This window comes from Stegodyphus dumicola, chromosome 10, assembly GCF_044657685.1.
Source record: "Stegodyphus dumicola isolate Sdum_Otavi_A_Nest chromosome 10, ASM4465768v1".
NCBI lineage: Eukaryota > Metazoa > Arthropoda > Arachnida > Araneae > Eresidae > Stegodyphus > Stegodyphus dumicola.
The window spans coordinates 85596582-85618007 of record NC_140777.1 but is presented as its reverse complement, the minus strand read 5'-3'; the positions used below and the strand labels follow the sequence as shown (position 1 = coordinate 85618007).

The window sequence follows — 21426 nt, the reverse complement described above, 5'->3', positions numbered from 1 at the left end:
TGTATTTAATTATGGCAAAGCACACTAGGGCTATCTGCCTAAGGGAAGGGATGCCTTCGTAGAGGATTTTCTAAGGGAAACTGGCTCGTATACACGTTACACATGGGGAAAACCACGAAAACACCCATGCAGCCAGCCCGTTCGCTATAGTTCGTATGGGAACGAACTGTATATAAATTTTATGGGGAAGAACCAAAGTCCAAGACTTCCTTTAAAAAGCAGATTCACATATCACGTGATTGTGACATCACTTCAAATATTTCATTATATTACAATTCTGTAATAAATTTAGAGAAAAAAGATCTGTTTCTTTATTTTATAGACAGGTATTATTATTAATCAAATTTAAAAATAATTAAAAGTCAGCACTTGATCGGCAACAGCAATGCTATCTACCAACCATTGGTTTGTTTGACTGTCTACTTTGTCTGTCTGCCTGTCTGTCAGTTTCTTCATACTCCATTGTTTGATTCGTTTTGTTTTCTCTTTCTTTATGTGTATTTAGCGTGATGTAGAAGCTTTTTACTGCTGTTGTGAGTACAATTTTTTTTTTTTTTTTGAAAATTCGAACTAGTGTGAAAATTTAATTCTATGCTGTTTTTACATGCTTCTGTTTTTCAAAAGCAATACATTTTTTTTCCGCTTTTCTATTAAATTTAAAAGTTTATTCTTACTAATTTAAGGAAGTGTGTCCAAACATAGAAGGCAGTGTGCTTTTATAGAAATTCGTTTTGTTAATTGTGGTGATTGATTTTTATGGTATTAAATTATTAATTTTTGATTTTAAAAACTCGTAAATTTATTGGTGCTGTTGCTTTTTTTTAAAAAAAAATTAGTAAAGTTCTTTGTTCCTAGTATAAGGAAATGCGTGTGATCATTCCGAACTTTGGATGAAACATTATAAAAAACAATATTTAAAAGGGAAGGGAGGGAGGAATATGCAAGGAAATGTGCCCAAGCATGAAAGGAAGTATACTCTGATAGAAATGAATTTTGTTATATGCGAAATAATGCGATGATTAATTTTTATGGTATTAAATTAATCACTTTTGTTTTTTGAAAGTCGTAAATTTGTTGTTCCTATTGCTTTTTCTTTAATCTAATAAAGTTCATTGTTACTAGTATAAAGAAATACGTTTGAGTATCCCGAATTTTCAATAAAACATTATAAAAAATGCGTCAAGTATGAAAACAAACCAAGAAAAGTGTTACTTGATCTGTGGTTATATGAGTATTGTGTAATGATAAAGTGAGCCACCACTGGTTTAATAAGACTGTTGAACACTGGTAATTTGAGCTAAATTCATATCCAGATGAACAAACTACCTGAACAGGCATTTTTGTGGTTTTTTCCATGTCTAAAGTAAACAGAAGAGAAAGTCAAGACTTAAGTTCTGCTTGTACAAATGTGCCAGAAGTATCGCCTGCCAAATTTGGTGATTTTGTGTGTAGCATGGTAACCATGCGAATTGGTACAGATTTTGTTTTGTATGGCAACCGACTTAACCAGTTTGTGCTTATGCATATTTTTAATCGGTTATTTTTAAAATTTCCTCTTTGTTTTTGTCAAAACTGAATTTTTTATATTTTTAATAACATTTTTTAAGGCTTTTATGGAATGGTATACCCTTGTTTTTATATTGTTATTATTGTTTGTGTTTATATTAAGTTTTCTGTTTACAATTTGCAATTTAAGTGTAACAAGTCTGTGTATTTTCTTGCCAAAAATTTTTGGCGGAATAACGTGATTTGTCTATGGCATAGGTACCTCCAGTCCAATCCAGTATTGTTTTATATGCTAGGTGGTGTGTTAAGTGTGTAATTTTCATTTAATTGTTTCTAGAACTGCTGTTATTAGTATGCTAAGAATAAGTCAAGCAAGTGAAATGGGTTGCCATGTCCTGCTGTCTGAAGAAACTATGTCTAAGCATTATTGCGATATTGTGCTGACTTTGTAATCTGAAATTAACTTTTTACCTGCCTACCTACTTTCAGACCTTTGCCTGTCTGCTTTCTGTACAAGCAATACAGGGCATTAAAGTCATGCCAAATGGGTTCTGAGAAAACAATGTAAATATTAATGTTTGAGCTTTTTATGTCGTTCTTAATTTTGTTCATGAAATTAACTTTATCCTTTTTTGAATAAAATTTGACAAAGTTGCTTTTTTAGGAAAATGAAATGTCATATCTCAAAACAGAAAAGCCTGGTAAATTTTATGTAATGTGTGGGTAATTTCCTTAGTTTTACTGCAGATTGAATGTTATGTGTAATACAGTATTCATATAATGTGTATAAATATGGTAAAGTTTAATGAAATGTTATGCACAGTTAGATTTTATCAACAGTATATAAAATAATTTGGTTAATCTTTGGATTATGGTAACTTGGCAGTTTTTTGGCGAAAATTTGGCGACCAACCCTGCTACAGCAACTTGCTAGTTTTTGTTTGGACGCCATTTTGTTTTCACGAAGTAAAGGCATTTTTTTTTTTTAACTCGACATTTTTTTTCAACAATCTGCTAGCCGAATTACACTTATGCTAGATCTTTTATGGAACAAAAGTGCTTAATCATGACGAAGATTAGGTGTGAAATTGGGAGAAAGTGCAGAATCGCAAACTGTTTGCCGTATTGTTAAGAATTGCACATACACGGTATCCATGTACACGTCGACCTATTTTCACTTAAAAAAAAACATCCCAGAATTGCACAAAAATGGCATTGTGCACACCATGTACACTGCCATGTACACCATGCGTACTTTATCCATGTACACTGCTAAAGTCCTAGCTAGTAACCTTTATTGCCTTACCAAAATGTTGCCAAACTACCTGTTACCATATTCCAAAGATTAGCCAATAATTCAATCTGTAAAATATATTTTCCATTGTATTATGTGTAATGATATTTTTTCTAAAGTGAGCATCCTTATAGCCTTAAGGAGTCTCCTTGTTAGTAGCCTAAGAGAACTCGACTGCCAGTGATGTTCAGTACTGTTATTTAAATGAGGTGATAAGAAATAATGGTAACTTGGAAAAGTGATTTTCAGTTGCGAGAGGTTTTCGTGTATTTGTTGTGCCCGTTATCTTTCTCTATATAAAAGATTTGTTGCATCTTCCAGAAATGATATTTTAATGTTCTTAATTAAAACTGAGATGGAGCTTAAAACAGGGGGGAAAATGGCATTGTTTTGTTAAGGCTGCCCCTATGTAAACCTTTAACGATATTTGAAATTTGTACGTTATAAAATGAGTGATCAATCATGGTGGCTGCTTTAACAAAGACATGTCAAATCTATTGTAACTATAGTGTGTTATTAAGTATACTTTCAGTTTTCTGGGGAAATTAGTTTTAATACCAAGCTGTATATAGCTTTCATATAAGATGAAATACCATTGGACATGAATGTCAACAGGCTTCATGTGATATTCTTTTATACATTTGTCATATTCTCCAGCAACCATATTCATGGCTTGTTTAAGCTGGTATCCCAAATGTTTCTAACTGCTTCATAAGACAAAGTTTGATAAAGCTAAAGAAATGTTAGTTTGTCGGAGACATTCCTTAAAAACCCTTGGTGTATTCACCAAGGTAATAGCTTGCTGAAAATAGTCTATTTAGAAGCCATTTCATGAGAGTAAGACTGTAACCACAATATACTTGGTACTTGTATTATCATAAGCATTGTAGTAGCAGTTGTCAAATTATGTGCTAAACACTGACAACTATGTATGTAACTGTGCTCATAAGAGTCCTTTAATTAATTGTCAGCATTTTTGTATGCATTCTGTTTTGATGTATTATAAACTAAAACTGTTCTTATAAACAAACTGTGATACTTTTTTTGCCTTAAACTCAATTTTAAAATATACATTGGTGGAATTTTCCAGCAATAGAAGGAACTACAGTAAGACTTAATGCAGGAATGTAATATTTTACTGCAAAATCACTAAAGGGAACAATTAAGAGAAGTGTTTGGTAGATAGCTGGTGCACAATGCCATGGTTGTGATGTGGAGTTTGTGCAATTATCTGATATTTTAGAAACAAAAACAGATTACTATGTACATGAAGAGAAGAATAGTGAGAAAAAAAAAAAAAAAAGAAGGATTTTGTGTGTATTTTATTTTTATTGTTTATATAACCATTATTGGTGGAAACTGTTGAAGCAGCATCTGTTAAAAATGCGTCAACAACTGCATCAAATAGCGTAGTTCAAGAATTTAAGTTTACATTTGAAATATTGCGACTCAAGATTTCTAGTTTTTGTTTAAAGTATCGTCACTCTTTTCAAGTAGTTTTTTTATCTTTTGACTTTTCTTTTTAGTAAGATAGATTGCAGAATTTTGCAGTTACCTAATAGCAACGAGGCTGCCACAACATTGTTTCAGAAAAAAATAATTTATAGCAATTAGATATCATTTGATGAAGTTAACTTTTGACTCGAAGAAAGCTCCTATGTTGTGTTATGTATGTTATTGGTGTTAAAAAAAGGGATTGAGAACCAGAACATGGTTAGAAGGCTTGCATCTTTCTTTCCTCAATGCCATTTGTTTTATCTATCTGTGGTGTTAGGAACTGACGTCAATTAAATTCAGCCAGCTTCAGTTAAAAATCAACCGTAACACGACCATAGATACAGACCACTGTAAGACCCCATAGCCTGAGAATAGAACTGCATGCTATGCTTTGAAGTAATGCGATTTTTTCCCCCACAATAATTAAATTTTAAACAATTCTGCATTTTTTTTTAAATTTAAAAAAGTCTTAATTAATTTTTTTTTTTATTTCTGTCAGAAAATATGGCTGAAGGAGCAGAAAATGAAGGGTTGTTAAACAGGATAATATCAAAGTTAAGTATGTTGTAAACCTGCTAATTTTTTTTTAAATATCTGAATGAATTGTTTTGTCTTGTACCTGTTGAGACCTTTAGTGGCATTCGAAATTTACATGTTACATAGTGATGTAAGCAAGATGTTTCTCAGAAAGGTATAATTTACAAGGTATGACACACACACCACACACACACAAAACAAAAAAAAAAAAAAAAAAAAAAAAAAAAAAAGAGAGAGAGAAAGAGACTTGTCCAATAAATGATTGTACTTACAGAATCAGCTCTCCGTGACATTATCACCTTCAAAGTAGTTCCCTTCAACATGCACACACATCCGCATTCGGTGTTGCAATTGCTGGTAACAGTTCTGGATGAAGTTTTTGGAATGCCCTTTGGGAGATTTTCTATTTTTGCCTGAACCTCTTCAGCTGAGGTGAAATGGGTTCCCTTTAAGTAAGATTTAACTTTAGGAAATAAAAAAAAGTCTCTTAGAGCTAAATCAGGTGAATAAAGAGGAGGCCCCATCACAGTAATGTGTTTGCTGGTCAGAAACTGTTTGACAAGTAGTCCCGTGTGAGCGGGTGCATTGTCCTGGTGCAACAGCCATGTATCACTCCACAACTATAGCCTTTTTTTTTTCCTCCTAATTTTTTCAAGAAGTCTTTTTCGTACTTCAATGTAGTAGTATTGATTAACCTTTAGCCTGTCGAGTGATTTTCTACAAATACCTTTAAAAATGTCACTAATTTTGGACCTAGCTTTCTTTAAAATGTCGGGAAAATAACCCTAAACCTCTGAAAAATGCCAGCTATTGCTATTGTTAGTTCTTTTCCCTCCCAGAATACTTGATCAAGGGTTTTGACTGTAAGTGAGATGGATTATTACCATAAATATTAGCACCCGTAGATGTGAGTTGTCAAGTAAGTTGCAAATGACTAGTTTAGCGGTGATGACCGTCTGAGTGCTGCAGTTTACACGTGCGAATACTATCTTAAAAGTTTTCTTTCCTAAAAGACTCAGTGCTACTTTGGTAGACGGTTGCATGGATTTTGGCGATTTTTCTTTTGGCAAGTAATGCGACTTATGGTAAACCCATTGCTAGATAAGTTATTTATGGTAACCGATACTTTGTTGTCATTTTATTTTTAAAATAATGCGTGTTATTATGCATAAATTCCGTGTTTTAAGTACTATTTATGGCTTCTAAATATTAAAAATCGATTTAATTTTGCATTTTTATTTGAAATAAAAATTTTATTGTATATGATATTTTATAAAATTTTATGCTGTGGATGATGTAATCAATGACGTCACCTTACTTTAAAAAGTAATTGGTTTTAATATCTATAAATTTAATCTAATGTTTTAAACATTATTTATGGCTGTTAAACATTAAAATACAATTTAATTTTGCATTTCTTTTTTAAAATGATTTTATTATGTGTGATTATTTAAATAATTTTAATTCTAGACGTGATGTAATCAGCTCTCTGATTGGTTATGATAGAATATTTGTGCATTAATGAGCTGTAATCAGCTCCCTGATAGGTTGCTGAAAATTTGTGCATTACTGTGCCATTTTAAAATTTAATTCATATCTTCAAATTCCTTCAAAAATGTCTCTTTCAAAGATGAATGTTGTTTTTGATAAGTACGAAGAATTATTGGTATCGGAATCAAAAAATTGTCCTTTGAACCTTATTTTGGCTAGCCTGACTTTCCTAATCAGAGATTTATTTATAAATTCTTACAAGGGTCAGAGGAAATTTATTTTACATTTTTGGAGGAAACCTCGCTAATTGCTTCTTCAATGAAGTGCGAAAATGTAGATCACAGATGAAGATCATTAGAAGGATTCTGAGAACAGGCGTATATGGTATTGTGGGCATGTTGGAAGAAACAACCATTATAACGGTAAGAAAAGTACAGTCAAAAGTCGTTAATCCAAACACCCATTATCCTGAATGATCTATAATCTGGACCTCAAAATTAAAGACTTTTGACTGTATTAGACATTCCTTCTTTTTTTACTGACAATAAACTAATTGCTGTCATTTTAGCTCTAGCATACGAAGCATTCTTATTTACTTATTTTAAAGTATATAATTTAAGTAATATTTTAATCCAGTTAAACGTTGGTGCAATGTTTTTATAGTGGTATTTTTATTCTATTTCTGTGCTATATGAAAGTAATAATTTAAACTTTCTTTAGTATTTTATACTCGTAGTAAATGTATTTATTTACATTTGCTTGCCATCTTAAAAAACGTTTTCAACAAAAAAATTAATCCATTATTTTTAACGATATTTATTTTTTAAAAGTTTCGAATACTTTACTATGCGGAAAATAACATAAAAACGGCATTTTTCAAGATGGCTGACAATTGTAAAAATCGCGCCAACAATTGCGCCGAAGTAAATCGCCAAAAATCCATGCAACCGTCTACCCAAAGTAGCACCAAAGACTCTTATTTTGAAACAACTTGGTTTTAAAATTTACCCACTCTTTTTTTTTTTTAATTATTATTCATGTTTAATCTAAATTACCTAAATCTCTGGGTCATTGATTATCATATGAATTTCAATGCAGATTGGTTAAATTGCTATTAATAAAATCCATATTAAAAATATCTGGTGCAATATTCATTCTTTCTGTGAGATTCCTGAAACGTTTGAAAAGCAATATTTATAGTTCGATTGCATTTGATATTATTTCTGATTTTCTATGTTTTTGTCATAAATTAAAAATCTTTAAATCTTTCAACATTTTTCTATATTCTTCATTTACATGCAGATAATAATTTTTTAAATAATTAATTTTATTTATAGATATTTATTAGATTTTATAGATATTTATAGATAGATATTTTATAGATATTTAGCATAATATTTGTATAATTATTCTGAAAAACATCTGTTTTATTATATCTGCCAAATTTAATCAATTTAACTTGATGTGACTTTTTAAGTTGCTCTTTAAATAAATTCTAGTTAAATATTAAGGAGATTTCAAAATTTTAACTTTTCAGGCATATTTAATGCTGAAATTTACTTAGTTTTTAAAACAGATGTTATTTTCTGGAAAGATTTTGTTTTTTGAATGCACAGTATATACTTAAAAATGTAATAAAGTTAAATATTCAGCGAGATAAAATTTGGTAACTGAATATCTTAATTTGAATCGTTGGGAATGTCTGGCGGCAAAATTCTTATTATATACATCCTTATTTTAAATTCATGGCATATCTCGTGTTTCGACTCTTATCTCAAAACACATAAAATCCACAAATAACTTAATTTTTTTATTTAAATTTAACAACTTTATTTCCCTATAGAAATTTCTCTGGATCTTTTCAGTTATAGGGTAACACCTGCAAAAAAATTTTCTCTATACAAATATATGCGCTAGTAAGAAAATGCACTTTCAACAGCAGCTCGTGTCTATGATGGTAAAATTTTTCTAAACATAAGAAATTTGTTGCTTAAATTCATTTTTTTGTTAAACAAAAAACCAACTAGAAGGACACGTTATTAAAAATGTTATATTGGCATTCTGAAAACAAGAACATTGCTATAAAAGCAAAGAAAAAAAAAAAAAGGAACAGGATATTTCATTTAACAGGAGTCAACTTTGACACATAAACTCTTTAAACACAAAATATTTTAAGCATGTTGTGTAGTAATCGTTTGGTTTATTTGATTGTGGAAAAGCACTCGAAGGTTATTTTACATAAGGGGAAAGATGCTTTCGTGAAGGACTTTCTAAGGAAAACCAGCTTGTGTACATGTGACATGTAAGAAAAACACGAAAGCATCCCTGCAGCTGGCCCTTTTACCGGGATTCGAACCCTGGACAGAACTACCAGTGTTCCGTTGTGGGCTAGCTTGGGTAACGGAAAGATCAAAATCTCATAATTGACGCAAAATGATGGTCTGTATCATACAAAATTATTGCCATTTCAATAGCATAAAGTGGCTTTCACGATATTGTATTTTATTTTTAGCTCATGATAAAATACACAAGGACTCACCTCTCAGCGTTACGGCCGGAAAATTCTGCCAAGAAAACTGCCTTCTATATTCATTATACATGAAAATTTTTGCTAGCTTTTAATGTAACTAATTTCGGTTTGGATGTATAGTGGAAGAAAAGGGATCAAGGTACAAAAGGAAAGAGTGATTTTTTAATTAAAATCAAGAAAATACCACTTATTCATGACATTTTGAGGAACTTTGAAATTTTAGGGCTGACCCGTAACGCTCGGAGGGATATGATTGTAGTTTGACACGGATTTAAACCTCTGTGACTGGCTCACCACATGGGCCTTTCGTGAATTTACCTATATGTAACACGAGTACAAGATAGTTTTCCTTTGAAAGTCTTTCACGAAACATACTTTCTTTAGACAGATCGCCCTTTGCGTGTTTTGTCATAATCTAACAAACCAAGCGAGGACTAGTACTTAGAGGAGATCTTCGTGAAGGACTTTTTAAATGAGATTGGCTTATAAGGCAGCAAAAATCCATGAAAACTGCCAGGATTCGCCAGAATTTAAACTCAATTCAAACTGCCAATTTCTACTACGCTGCGGGCTTTTGTTGAATCTTTATCAAAAATCTTTGCAAAGTAATCACGAACACACAGTTATTGGTTTTTAATTTAATTTGGTTTTATGTGATTACGGCGAAGCCTCGAGGGCTGTCTGCCTAAGAGGAGGGATGCCTCCATGGAGGACTTTCTAATGGACACTGGCTCATATATATGTTACGCTTGGAAAAAACCACGAAAACGCCCATGCAGCCAACCTGCGGGATTCGAACCTCGGACCGAACTACCAGTGTTCAGTGACTTTACTGCTCGGCCGCTGGTGGACCAAAATTATTGAGTACCAACGGATTAAGTAAGTTAGGAACTTAATAGCTTTCATTTGTAGTGCTGCTATCAGCATTGACATTTAGAGAGGTTTTTTTTTCTATTAAAAATTTTTTAATGTAATTAATTTAATTCATATCTAATTGTTCCTCTGACTGATTTTTTGTGCGCAGTATATGTAACCCTTTCATACACTGTTTTACTTAACTTGCACTCCATTAATTTTATGCGATTTTATACCGGTAGATTTCTTTCCAAAAACGCATACTTTTCCCCCATCTATTTTAAAACTATTTTGTATTTTAAATCTTAATAATAAAATTTTAAAAAACAAATATTTCTAGTTCTTTCAGCATATGAATTTATTCGATTTAATTGAAGTTTTCGAGTAGAATATCTTCCTTTCGACATCCAAGAAATTTTTATATGTCAGTTCATGTTTATAAGGAACAGACAGCTACATATACGAGTACAAAAATCAGGCATGCTGAAAGCACAGTTTTAACATTTCAAAATGCAAAAAGAAGGATATACCATTAGAAACAACCGCACTTAAAATACGAAAGCAAACAAATAGGTGTTTGCAGCATTTTATATTTTATCCTCTTGATGAATCAGAAATTGTAGTCAACTTTTAATACATTGTATAATATATGGTTTATTAAAAAGTACTTCTTAAGTTACAATTGTTATTTCTTCCTGTTTCTTCTAAATTTCGGTAATGTACTATAACAACGAGTGGTTCTGTTTGACTTTCATTTGTATAAATAACCACAAGACGAACTGTTGTAAAACAATTTATCGTCATTCCCAAGCTTGCAGTTATCAGAAAGATAATACACACCTGCTGTCTGACAGTAATTCTTCACTCTCAGGACTCTACCGTAAAGTGTTCTTTTCAAACAGACTTCACACCCTATTAAGAGCTCTGTGTCAACTGACAGCCGCCTGCAGAAAGGTAGTTGAAAGAAGACTAGATCGCATCGTCTAAACATGTCTTAAGAAATTTTGGCCAAATTTGGGCTTTGTGTGTACACGTCTTAAACAATTTTCATGCGATTTGAAATTCTGTAAGCACGTCTTAAGCATTTTTAAAGGAAACTCTGAAAACGTTTAAACACATCTTAAGCAGTTAACTTTTTGACGTGCGCTATATTATTTAAAAAATTTTTTTAAACTAAAAACACTAGAAATCGAATATTATGATCCTAGAGACAAATAATATACAAATTAAAAAAAATCTACTCCCGCCCATTAATCTGTGGGTGGTGGTTTTGCTGTGAAACCAGCGCGCGTCTAGGACTTTGAAAGTAGTAGGAAAAAAGTTAGTAGGAAAAAACAACTTACCTTTTTCTGTACAAACATTTCCAATGAATGACGAAATTTGCGAATTAAAAAAAAAAAAAAAAAAAAAAAAAAGCATTTAAAAATTGCTTCAAATGTAAATTTTTTACTTTATTTTACAAAGTATATCATCAGAAAAAAAATTATAATTTATGTAATTTTTCTGCAGCAGTGAAAACATAAGAATGTACAGAATAAGGAAATTGGGATAAATAGATAGATAAAAGCCATAAATATATCCATGGGTTTTGCATCTTCCATAGAGGTAATTTCGTCAGTTGGGCCATAATCCTCAGAAAATTCGGGAATGGATTTCACTACATTCTGCATTTTATTCCATGTTACTTCTGCAATTCTGGAAGGACCTGGTAAATTTATATCATCATTTTCTGACTGATCATCGCTTTCATCTTCTATATTTCCATAAGCAGGAGGGAAGAGGGGTAAAGGAGTATTTCCTTCTCGTTCACTTTCATCCTCAGAGACCACTGATTCTGGATCTGAAGGTAATTCTTCAAGTAATGCTAATGCATCAGCTATTTCTAACCCTTTGCGAGGCATTTTGAATCTCAACAGTAGAAAATAAAATATTGGCAAAATATTTTAAATTTAATTAAATTTTTGCACGATTTCTATTTTTAATTATTCAAAAATACATTTGCAATTTTTTGGAATCGCACAAAATAATTTAGAAAATCGCAGTACTAGCATAGACAGCAAGCATGTTGAAAGCAGAGAAAAATCTCTGGAACGAAAAATATTTTATGGGGGCAGGTGCATGTATTGTTTGGTAATACAATAACTCTGTGATTTCAAAACCCCTTATCTATATCCGGGTGAAAATAAACACTTCTATTTCAAAGCAGCAAACATTACTATAAAGAGCAGTGGTTTCAGGGCGCGACCACCGAGCCTCTAGGGCAAGGATGTCAAACTCGCGGCCCACAACAAATATTTTTGCGGCCCGACCAATATATCGGCAAATAATAATATATAATAATAAAATAACATATCGACGAAGAAAAAAATGAAATGTTTACTGCTAAGTAGTTAATGCTAATTTATTCAGTGTTGTTAGATTATTCACAGCGAGCTGACACACACACACTACTTAAATTACAAATGCGTGTGAGTAGCTTGTGTTCAGCTACCTTCGGCTTTTGGAGGACACGTGCACTCAGAACTTGTACGCATCCCCCGATAGCCGAATGTGGCCAAACTCATGGTCTCAGTTTTCCAATCATAGTTTTGTACGAATATTGGTGCATGCACTTTGCTTTATTATTAATTATTACTTCATTCATATTGTTACGGATTTCATAGTTATTTATTTATTTAGTTTTTTTATTTAGAATTGTAATTAGATTTGCTTCATGTTGCCTTAACAACGCAGACGATTTTTGAAAAGACAGCTGCGTTGGAAGGTTAAAAATAGAACAGCGCGTGCATTTAATACCTAATAAATAAATATCTCGTAATTGCTGTTGCCATCCACAAAAATCGAGATATTTATAGATGTTTCCAGTATATTCGAGAAATTAATTATAAAGCTTATAAAAGCCGAGAACAAACAACTCATCTCAGTAGTAGCTGTAGTTCTAGCAAACTGTTTGTTTACTTAATGCTGTGATTGATTTGTAGCGATTTTGCTGTGAGATAGAATTAGTTTCTCTGTTTTGAATTGGTTTTTGCTAAATGTTTGACATTTTGTGATATTGTTAGAATATTTTTGAAGAAATATTTCAGCATTTTGATTTATCTCTTGTGGAAAGAATAAATTTTTGTTAACTTTTTAACGTTAACCGTGTTTATTCCAGCCCTTTGTATTCAGTATGTCTATATCAAAACCAAGTGGTAGTAAAATTAAATGAAAAATCGCTGACGAACATAGAATATTCCAAGTAAAATGGGAATTAGAATATTTTTGCTGTGAAATAAAAGATAAAATAATCTGCTTGATATGTAATAATACTATTAATGTATCAAAGTTATATAATATTAAATGTCATTACCAACAACACAAATCGAAATATAACAATTACGAAGGATTAATGAGAGAAGAAAAGTTGAAAGAGCTCAAGTTAGGAGTGAAAAAGCAACAGTCCATGTTTAGTAAAGTATTGCAAGAAAGTGAAGCGGCGGTACATGCAAGCTACGTCTTGTTCCGAGTTGATACCTAAACATTCGAAGCCTTTTACTGACGGTGATTTCATCAAGGAATGCCTAATGAAAGCTGGAAAAATTGTTTGTCCTGGAAATGTGAAGGCTTTTCAATCAATTTCGTTGTCTCAAAATACAGTTGCGGAAAGAGTTACTGATTTAGCCGCGAATTTAAGTGATCAGATCAAAGCAAAATCATCTGGTTTCAAAAGTTTCTCCATTGCCTGTGACGAGAGCACGGACATTAGTGGCAAAGCTCAATTAGCAGTGTTTCTTCGTTCTTGTGACAAGAATTTTAGCATTTTTGAGGAATTACTGGAACTAATACCGATGCCTGGTACTACCACAGGAGAAGATATATTTACTTGTGTTTTTGGACTTCTGCAGAAATACAATCTACCTTTGGCAAAATTAAATTCCGTAGCTACAGATGGCACTCCATCAATGACCGGGAAAAACAAGGGCTTCGTAGCATTACTAAGAAAAAAACTTAGTGAAATTTACTGTTCAAACGTTCATCATATGCATTGTATTATACATCAAGAAGTTCTATGCACGAAAATAATAAATATGGAGAATGTTTTGTCATATATAAAAGAAGTTATAAATTTTATAAGATCTCGAGGTTTAAATCAGCGTCAATTCACTGCTTTCTTAACGAGTTAGATAGTGAATATTCGGGTTTGTCCTACTATACCGAGGTACGTTGGTTATCTTGCTCCAAGATTCTCACAAAATTCTGGGATTTGAAAGAAGAAATATGTCAGTTTTTAAAAACGAAAAATCAAGACGTAAGTTTGTTTTACGATCCAATATGGATACAAGATTTATCTTTCTTGGTTGATATAACCAGACACTTAACCGATTTAAATTTATCGTTACAAGGAAAAGATCATATCATTACGAACATGTTTGACATAATTAAAGCATTCAAATGTCAACTAGTTCTTTGGAAAAAACAACTTAAAAATGAAGATTTGACGCACTTCCCGATGTGCAGCATGCACAAATCAAGTTTAGATGATACTTGTTTGTATCAAAAATACGCAGAAAAAATTGCAAATTTAACAACTGAATTTGAAACGAGGTTTAATGATTTTAGTTCCCTCGAAGACAAATTTTTTTTGTTTTCTTTGATTTTCTCAATAAGTATTGATTCAGTACCTAGCCATATGCAAATGGAGGTGATTGAGATTCAATGCAACTCAAATTTGAAAGCAAAATTCATTGAAGTGGGCATGCCTGAATTTTACAAATATTTACCAGCCAGGTTTGAAAATACTCAAAAATTCGTATATGAAATTATTTCCATGTTTGGTAGCACTTATCAGTGCGAGCAGTTATTTTCAGTCATGAAAGGTAATAAGTCTCCTATTAGAAACCGTATTAATGATGCTCACCTTGGGTCAGCGTTGAAAGTTATCACTGCAAACAAAATTTCTCCCAAAATAGGAAAGATAATAGCAGAGAAGAGATGTCAAGTATCAGGACGTAAACATTAAATTTTTCTTGTTCTTTTCTATATATATATATATGTTTATTATTGTGTTATTCGAAATAAATCTACGTTTCTATGAATATTGATTTTTTTTTTTTTTTTTTGCGGCCCGCCTAAAGTTAAACTTTGTTTGTTTGGCCCAAGTGTACCTATGAGTTTGACATCCCTGCTCTAGGGCAGTGTTTCTTAACATTTCTAGCTAGTCGCACCCCATTGAATCTGAAAATATATCTCCCGCACCCCACTGAAAAATGTGTTTTAATTTTTTTAGTCTAGAAAAATACATTTTTTGCGAAACTTATTGTTTATTGAAAAACATTGTACATTTTATATAAATACAAAACAATATTATTTTTATTAATGACTAGTCTGTTGTTGTTTCTTCATTATTATACTGGTGACGCGAGGTTGCTTTTTTGAAAGACGTGCGTGTAATTCATCACTTGCATTTAAGCGATTTCTCACTTTAGTTTTTATATGCAAAAGCGATGAAAATCCCATTTCGCACAAGTAGGTGGTAGCAAAGGGTAAGAGTAACTGCAGTGCTCCGTTCGCCAACTCTGGATAACGTTGTAAGTGTGAATACCAGAATTGTTGCAATTCTAATTGTTCAAATTCCATTTGAACATGTCCAGTTGCTCGCATTTCAATAAGTTGATCTTTTTTCGGATCACTATCATCCATCAAATTTAAGTCAAATAGAAATGGATCCAGTATCCATCTCTGAGTTTTGGTAATATTTCCGGTAGAAAAATATCCATTGAATGATTCGCTCAATCGTCTTAAATGTATTACAATGTCGGGTATAATTGTATTCTTTTCATTTTTCGCAATAACACAATCAAGCAAGGGAAAGTTTGCAAAATTCCCCTTTTCTACTCCACGTATCCAAATTTCTAATTTTGCGATAAATTAAGATAATTTTTCACTAGATATTATTACATTTATGCCAAATCCTTGCATTGATAGATTCAATTCATTTAAATGGCTAAATATGTCTGCTAAGTAGACCATTGCATCATTACTCTCAAAATCTTTTACTAAATAACAGTTTTGACTAGTCAGTAATTGAATAATTTCCTCACGCTGTTACTCTGTTAAACATTCAACCCTTAGATAACCGTATTTTGGTGCGATATAGGAGCACGGTATGATTAGGACCGATTTCTTCGCAAAATGCACGAAAAATGCGATGATCAACCTGTCGCCCTCGGATGTATTTTACTACATTTACTGCTGTAGTTAGATGTTGTTTTAAACTTTCTGGCAATGCTTTCGACGCAAGCGCATGACGATGCAACATGCAATGCGTGATTATAACTTCCGGTAATTCTCTTTTCATGTGTGAAAAAAAATCCTGAATTTTTGGCCTAACTTTGCTGTGGCTCCTTCAGTGCATAACGCGCCAATCACATTCATTGGTAATTGATATTTAGTAAAAAAAATCTTTGATGCGATTGAAAACATCAATTCCTCTCGTATTCACCTCCAGTGGCTCACAAAATAGAAATTCTTCTATCACCTCTTTTTCCTTCACGTACCTGACATATACCTAAAGTTGGCTACAATTATCAACATCAGTTGACTCATCCAGTTGCATGCCTATTTTAGTGAACTGATTTTTGTGTCTTCAATTACTTGCATTAAAATATCTTCACTGAGATCTTGTATTCGCGATCGTATAATATCATTCGATAATGGAATCTATTGAATTTTTTTATGTGCTTCCGAATCCAAAACTGTTTAGGCAGTAATAAACAATTTAGGCTAATAAATAATAAACTGTTTAGGGTTGTATCGTGGCTATCGAGGTTTCTCGAAGGTCACGCTTGTCTTCCCACAAAGATTTTTTTCTTTTCTCCATCACCTAGCTGCCTGTTCGCGTTTGTTTGTAGCGTTTCATGCCTTTTCGTAGCGTAGTGTATACGCCCATCGGCCCCGACTGTTTCCTGTGCCTTTTGCCGATAAGTGAGCTAGGGGCTACCAATTTTTATGAGCTTCAATATTGGGGACACTATTGCAGATTTCAAATATTTTATTATAAGAAATTTAATAAATGATATTTAATAATTTTTATAGTTAGGTAGGGGCTTCTCCCGCACCCCCAAAAATACATTCCCGCAACCCCAGGGGTGCCAGCACCCCCGGTTAAGAACCACTGCTCTAGGGGAATGTGAGCATTGTAACGCAATGCTCTAGTGGGGCAGTGGTCGTGCCCTGAAACCACAAAGGAAATACCATAAATGTACACAGGTTGTTTATATATGCAGTTTAATTATTGCTGTATTTTTATTGTTTATGATGGAAATAATGATGTGCGATAAAAAAATTTTTAAATTTTAAGTTATTAATATAAATAAAAGGAAGTTATTTTGTCTCACTGAAAATGAATTTTAAAAGGCATCCGATTTAAAATACTAAGACCTAAAAAATGTATAGTTCTGCAGTAATTTTGCGTTATTTAGAGGTAAAAGATAAGTAATCAATCGGTTTTCACTCAAACGGTTTGGAAACAAGAGCGGAAAAAATTTCGAAAATTGGTGGTTTCAGGGCGCGACCACCGCCCCTCAAAGGGTAAAAGGGATAACAGTCTGACCACTTGGAACCCATGATGAGAACCCACTTGGAACATGATGAACATGCCCAGCACTTTCATCATCTTCCACACTGTCCCCTCCCCCTGAAAATCATTTATGCCATTCAAACACACGTGCATAAGACAAAGTTTCATCTCCTTAAGCGTCAGCTAATATTTGAAGTGTTTCCTCCATGGCTGATTTCTTAAGTTTCACAAGAAACTTGATGTTGATCCGCTGTTCGGTTTTTACATTAGACATTTTTCCGGCAAATTGGAGTTGCATGTACTCACTCAATGATAATACTCCCCACTGGCGTAGTCGATTCAATCGAAACTGGCCACATGGATAGAGGAGGTGTGTGGCTGCCGTCACTAAAACAGTTGTTGCCAACTCCACTCTGTTTTCGAGCTACAGTCTTTTTTTTTTTTGTCGCACCTCATATATTTATACCATATAAAGCAATAAGCAAGCTATTGCAACTAAATGAACGTGCATGTGGTTTGTATTTCCAATTAAAGAAAACTTAACTGTAAAGCAACTGTGTATCCAAATGCTAGAAAACAGTTCCAATTTTCTGCAGCATCGCTCAACAGTTCGATTTAAAAAGAAAGTGGCAACTCAACAGTTAGTTAAGTTTTGGCAGATTTTTTACATGAACATAACTTTTCCCTGTATCCCCAAGTAGATTTCTGTAGTTACTTTTATTAATTTTGTCATTTAATTCTTTTATGTAGTGTTTGTTTCAATTAAATTAATTTTATTAAATGTACAGAGTTTATTTTCAAATCTAAATTTTGTCAGTTGCAATTTTCTGCTAGCCAGTAACACAACGCTGCAGTGGATAATTCAGATCACCAGTTTAGGCAGATAAGCATGGTGCCATTTTTAACAAGGAAATATTTTTTTTTTTGTATATAATTTTGATGAAAGCCATGAAGTTCTGGTATTAGGCATATTGTATTCTTATTAAAAGTATTGTTTTAGCTAAATTTAATATAAGGGTTACCCAAATGAAAAGTGGACACGTCTGATAACGTCAGAATGAATGCATCGACAGCAGCGCCACTGCACAAGTATATAAAGGGCGGTATGATGTATGCATCTCAGACAGTGTTTAACCATGAAATCTGTTTGTATGAGATTAAATTGTGCTAAAAGAAAGTCGTGCTATCCATGGATGCGTTCAGATCAGAACAACGCACTGTAGTATGGTTTCTGGTTGCGGAAGGTGAGCGTAATGTGGACATCTATCAAAGAATGGTGACAGTGTTGAATGGCTGTAAACAAATGGTGTAAAAGTTTCCGTGAAGGGCGGTAAACGACATCGGATCTTCCGAGACCGGGCCAAGTAAACAAAGTGATCACCAATGATTCCATTGCCTTCGTTAATGAAATGATCCAAGCTAATCAAAGTGTTACGCCCTGTGAAATCAGTCACGAACTCAACCTGAGTAAAGGAATGATTAACACTATTATCCACAAACATCTGGGTACAGCAAAATGTGTGCAGCATGGATACCAAAACACCTGACCCTTGATCATCAGAAATGACGAATGGGCTTCTGTCTCCAGCACTTGATCCGTTATGAGGAGAATCTCGCATTTATGGAACGTATCGTTGCGGGCGACGAGACCTGGTGCCACCACTATACACCGGAATCCAAGAAAACGAGTATGCAATGGAAACACACCATTCTCCTCCACCACGGAAATCGAAAGCAACGATAACTGCACAGAAAGTGATGCTTTCATTTTTCTTCGATTGTCATGGACCACTTTTAATCGAGTTCCTACCCCAAGGGAGCACTATCAATTCTGCACAATATTGCAGTACTCTGGCGAAACTGCGACAAGCAATAAAAAACAAATGGCCGGGCCTTCTCACACAAGGAGTGATCCTTCTGCATGACAATCCCACACGTCTCTTAGGAAACCCAGAGGACCTTAAACACATTCCGTTCCTGGGAGGTTTTGGAGCACCCCTTGTACAGTCCTGACATGTCACCCTGTGATTTTCATGTCTTTGGGCCACTTAAGAGAGCCTTACAGGGTAAACGTTTCCATTCGGATGATGGAGTGAAAGAAGCCGTGCAGGACTTCCTCAGGAATCAGCCCCAATCTTTCTACAGCAAAGGCATCGAGCTGCTGCCGTAACGCTGGGACCTGTGTTTAAACGCCCATGGCGATTTCTTTTGATTTACAATAAAGGTATTATTTTTCTTCAACTTGTCCACTTTTCATTTGGGCAACCCTATATGATAGTGCTTAAAAAAGTAATTATAAATTTCTGGAATTTTTTTTCCATATTTTCTGTTAAAAGTAATGTGGACAGTGTTCATACGGTCCTTAAGAATCTTTAAAACTCCTTAAGTTTTTTAAATCAATTTTTGGTCTTTAAAAGTCCTTAATTTCGGCTGAAATCTTTAGAAGGTCCTTAAGTTTAATCTTCTGAAATTTCTGTCTTGTTTTTACAACTTCTATTTGAGTGTGAATTATCATTTTGGAAGAATATTTTTGGCGATTCGCTGACAAATACGATTATCTTTTGAATGGGTCCATGGGTTATAATTTGTTCCTATTTCTAATATAAAGGCTGGGATATTGAAGTTTCTGAGCAAGGTGTGAAACATAAGAATTTCAAAATTATTTCATTTTTTTTTTTTCTGATGAAGAGCTCTTAAAACAGCCAAGTTGAGTGCCAGTCACCGGTGACCCCCCACGGCAGTCATCATGTGAAGGTGATTTGATAGTCTCAACAATAGACATATTAGAAATAGATTTATCAACAGTATAAATCCATAATTGAAGAGCAAATGAAGGAGAATATTATAGTTGAAAAGTGTTTTCAGAAAATAACGAAGGCATCGTATTTTATGTGGCACAGAAATAATAAAATTTCATGAAACTACAAATTCTAGGATTGTTTACGATGCGATCTCTTCTATATGTAAAATCCTTAAATGATTTTCTAGACATTGGGCCTAGTTTGATTACAGTCGTTTTGGCCATAATTTTAAAATTTTGTAAATATGAAATTGCCTTCCGTGGAGATATAGCTAAGGTCTTTTTAATGTTGGGGATGTTAGAAAAGGATAGGGATTATTTAAAATTTCCCTTGTTTTGTGGATAGTGAGGATATAAAGTTTTAAGGTTTAAACGTTATCCATTTGGACTCTGCTGTAGTTCAGAAATTTTACCGATGGCACTGAAATTCCGCAGTAAAAAATATAAAAGCACAAATTCGGAAAGTTATGAAATGTTAGATTCCTCGTTGTATGTAGACGATTTATACTACGTTGCTGACACTATTGAAGATGCATGTTGATTATCCTCAGATGTGGTAAAGATTTTTAAAGATACTGAGATGGATCTGAGAAAATTAAGGTCAAATTCTGAGGAACTTAATTCCTGGTGGATTGAAAGGCGTTATAATGTAGAATTAGCTTAAAGAGTCAAAAATTTTGGGCATGATCTGGCTCCCCGAAGCAGACAAGATCAAGCTGAATTGCAGATTTTTAGGAAATTTATTCCATGACAGTGCTGAGGTCACAAAAAGGGTTATTCTTCAAACTGTGGCCAGAGTTTACAATGCGATTGGTGTGTTTCAACCCTTTTTCACGAAAATGAAAATCTTATAACGAAAAATTTGGACATTAGGTGTGGACTGGGATGATCCCTTACTTTAGAAATAAGTAAAGACTGGAGTCACTGGCAAGCTGAATTAAAAGTGGCCGAGGATTTTTCTCTTCCAAGAAAATATTTTTGTAGTTCTGAAAAATCTGATCTTAGTTTCTATGTATTCACCAACGCTAGCCCTAAAGCATACGGCACAGTAACATATTTTAGATACCTTCATTTAAAAATTAACTTTTGCACCAGTTTCATTGCAGCAAAGGGTGGCGTAGCTCCACTCAAGACTAAGACTTCCTCATTTGGAGTTGATGGCATCTTTAGTAGCTGCCAAATTGTCTATGTATCTGATAAAGCAGTTTCCTAAACTGTGTCATCAAAATGTTGTGATCGATTTAGCAATACTGATTTATTATGTATTTGTTTTGTGTGAGCTTGAGAGTTTGCTGGTGGGGAATGTTGAAAAGAGAGAATGTAGAGGGCGCTACCTGGCAGCAGAACGCATGTAA

The 21426-nt window shown here is 33.4% G+C and overlaps 1 protein-coding gene across 8 annotated transcripts in view; it reads left to right on the top strand.

Annotated features, from left to right (window-relative positions):
- Window positions 1-410: 410 nt before the first annotated feature.
- LOC118193430 (uncharacterized) overlaps window positions 411-21426 on the top strand; it is a 123925-nt gene continuing 102909 nt past the window's right edge. For 2 of the 8 annotated variants that reach the window (XM_035364518.2, XM_035364517.2), the window contains exons 1-2: window positions 426-533; window positions 4797-4856. In XM_035364518.2, the coding sequence (XP_035220409.2) occupies window positions 4802-4856 (55 nt within the window). In that variant the 5' untranslated portion in view covers window positions 426-533; window positions 4797-4801. Of the gene's footprint in view, window positions 534-4796; window positions 4857-9239; window positions 9735-21426 lie in introns of those variants that run through there. The other 6 variants (XM_035364521.2, XM_035364520.2, XM_085825205.1 and 3 more) reach the window with 5 other exon arrangements.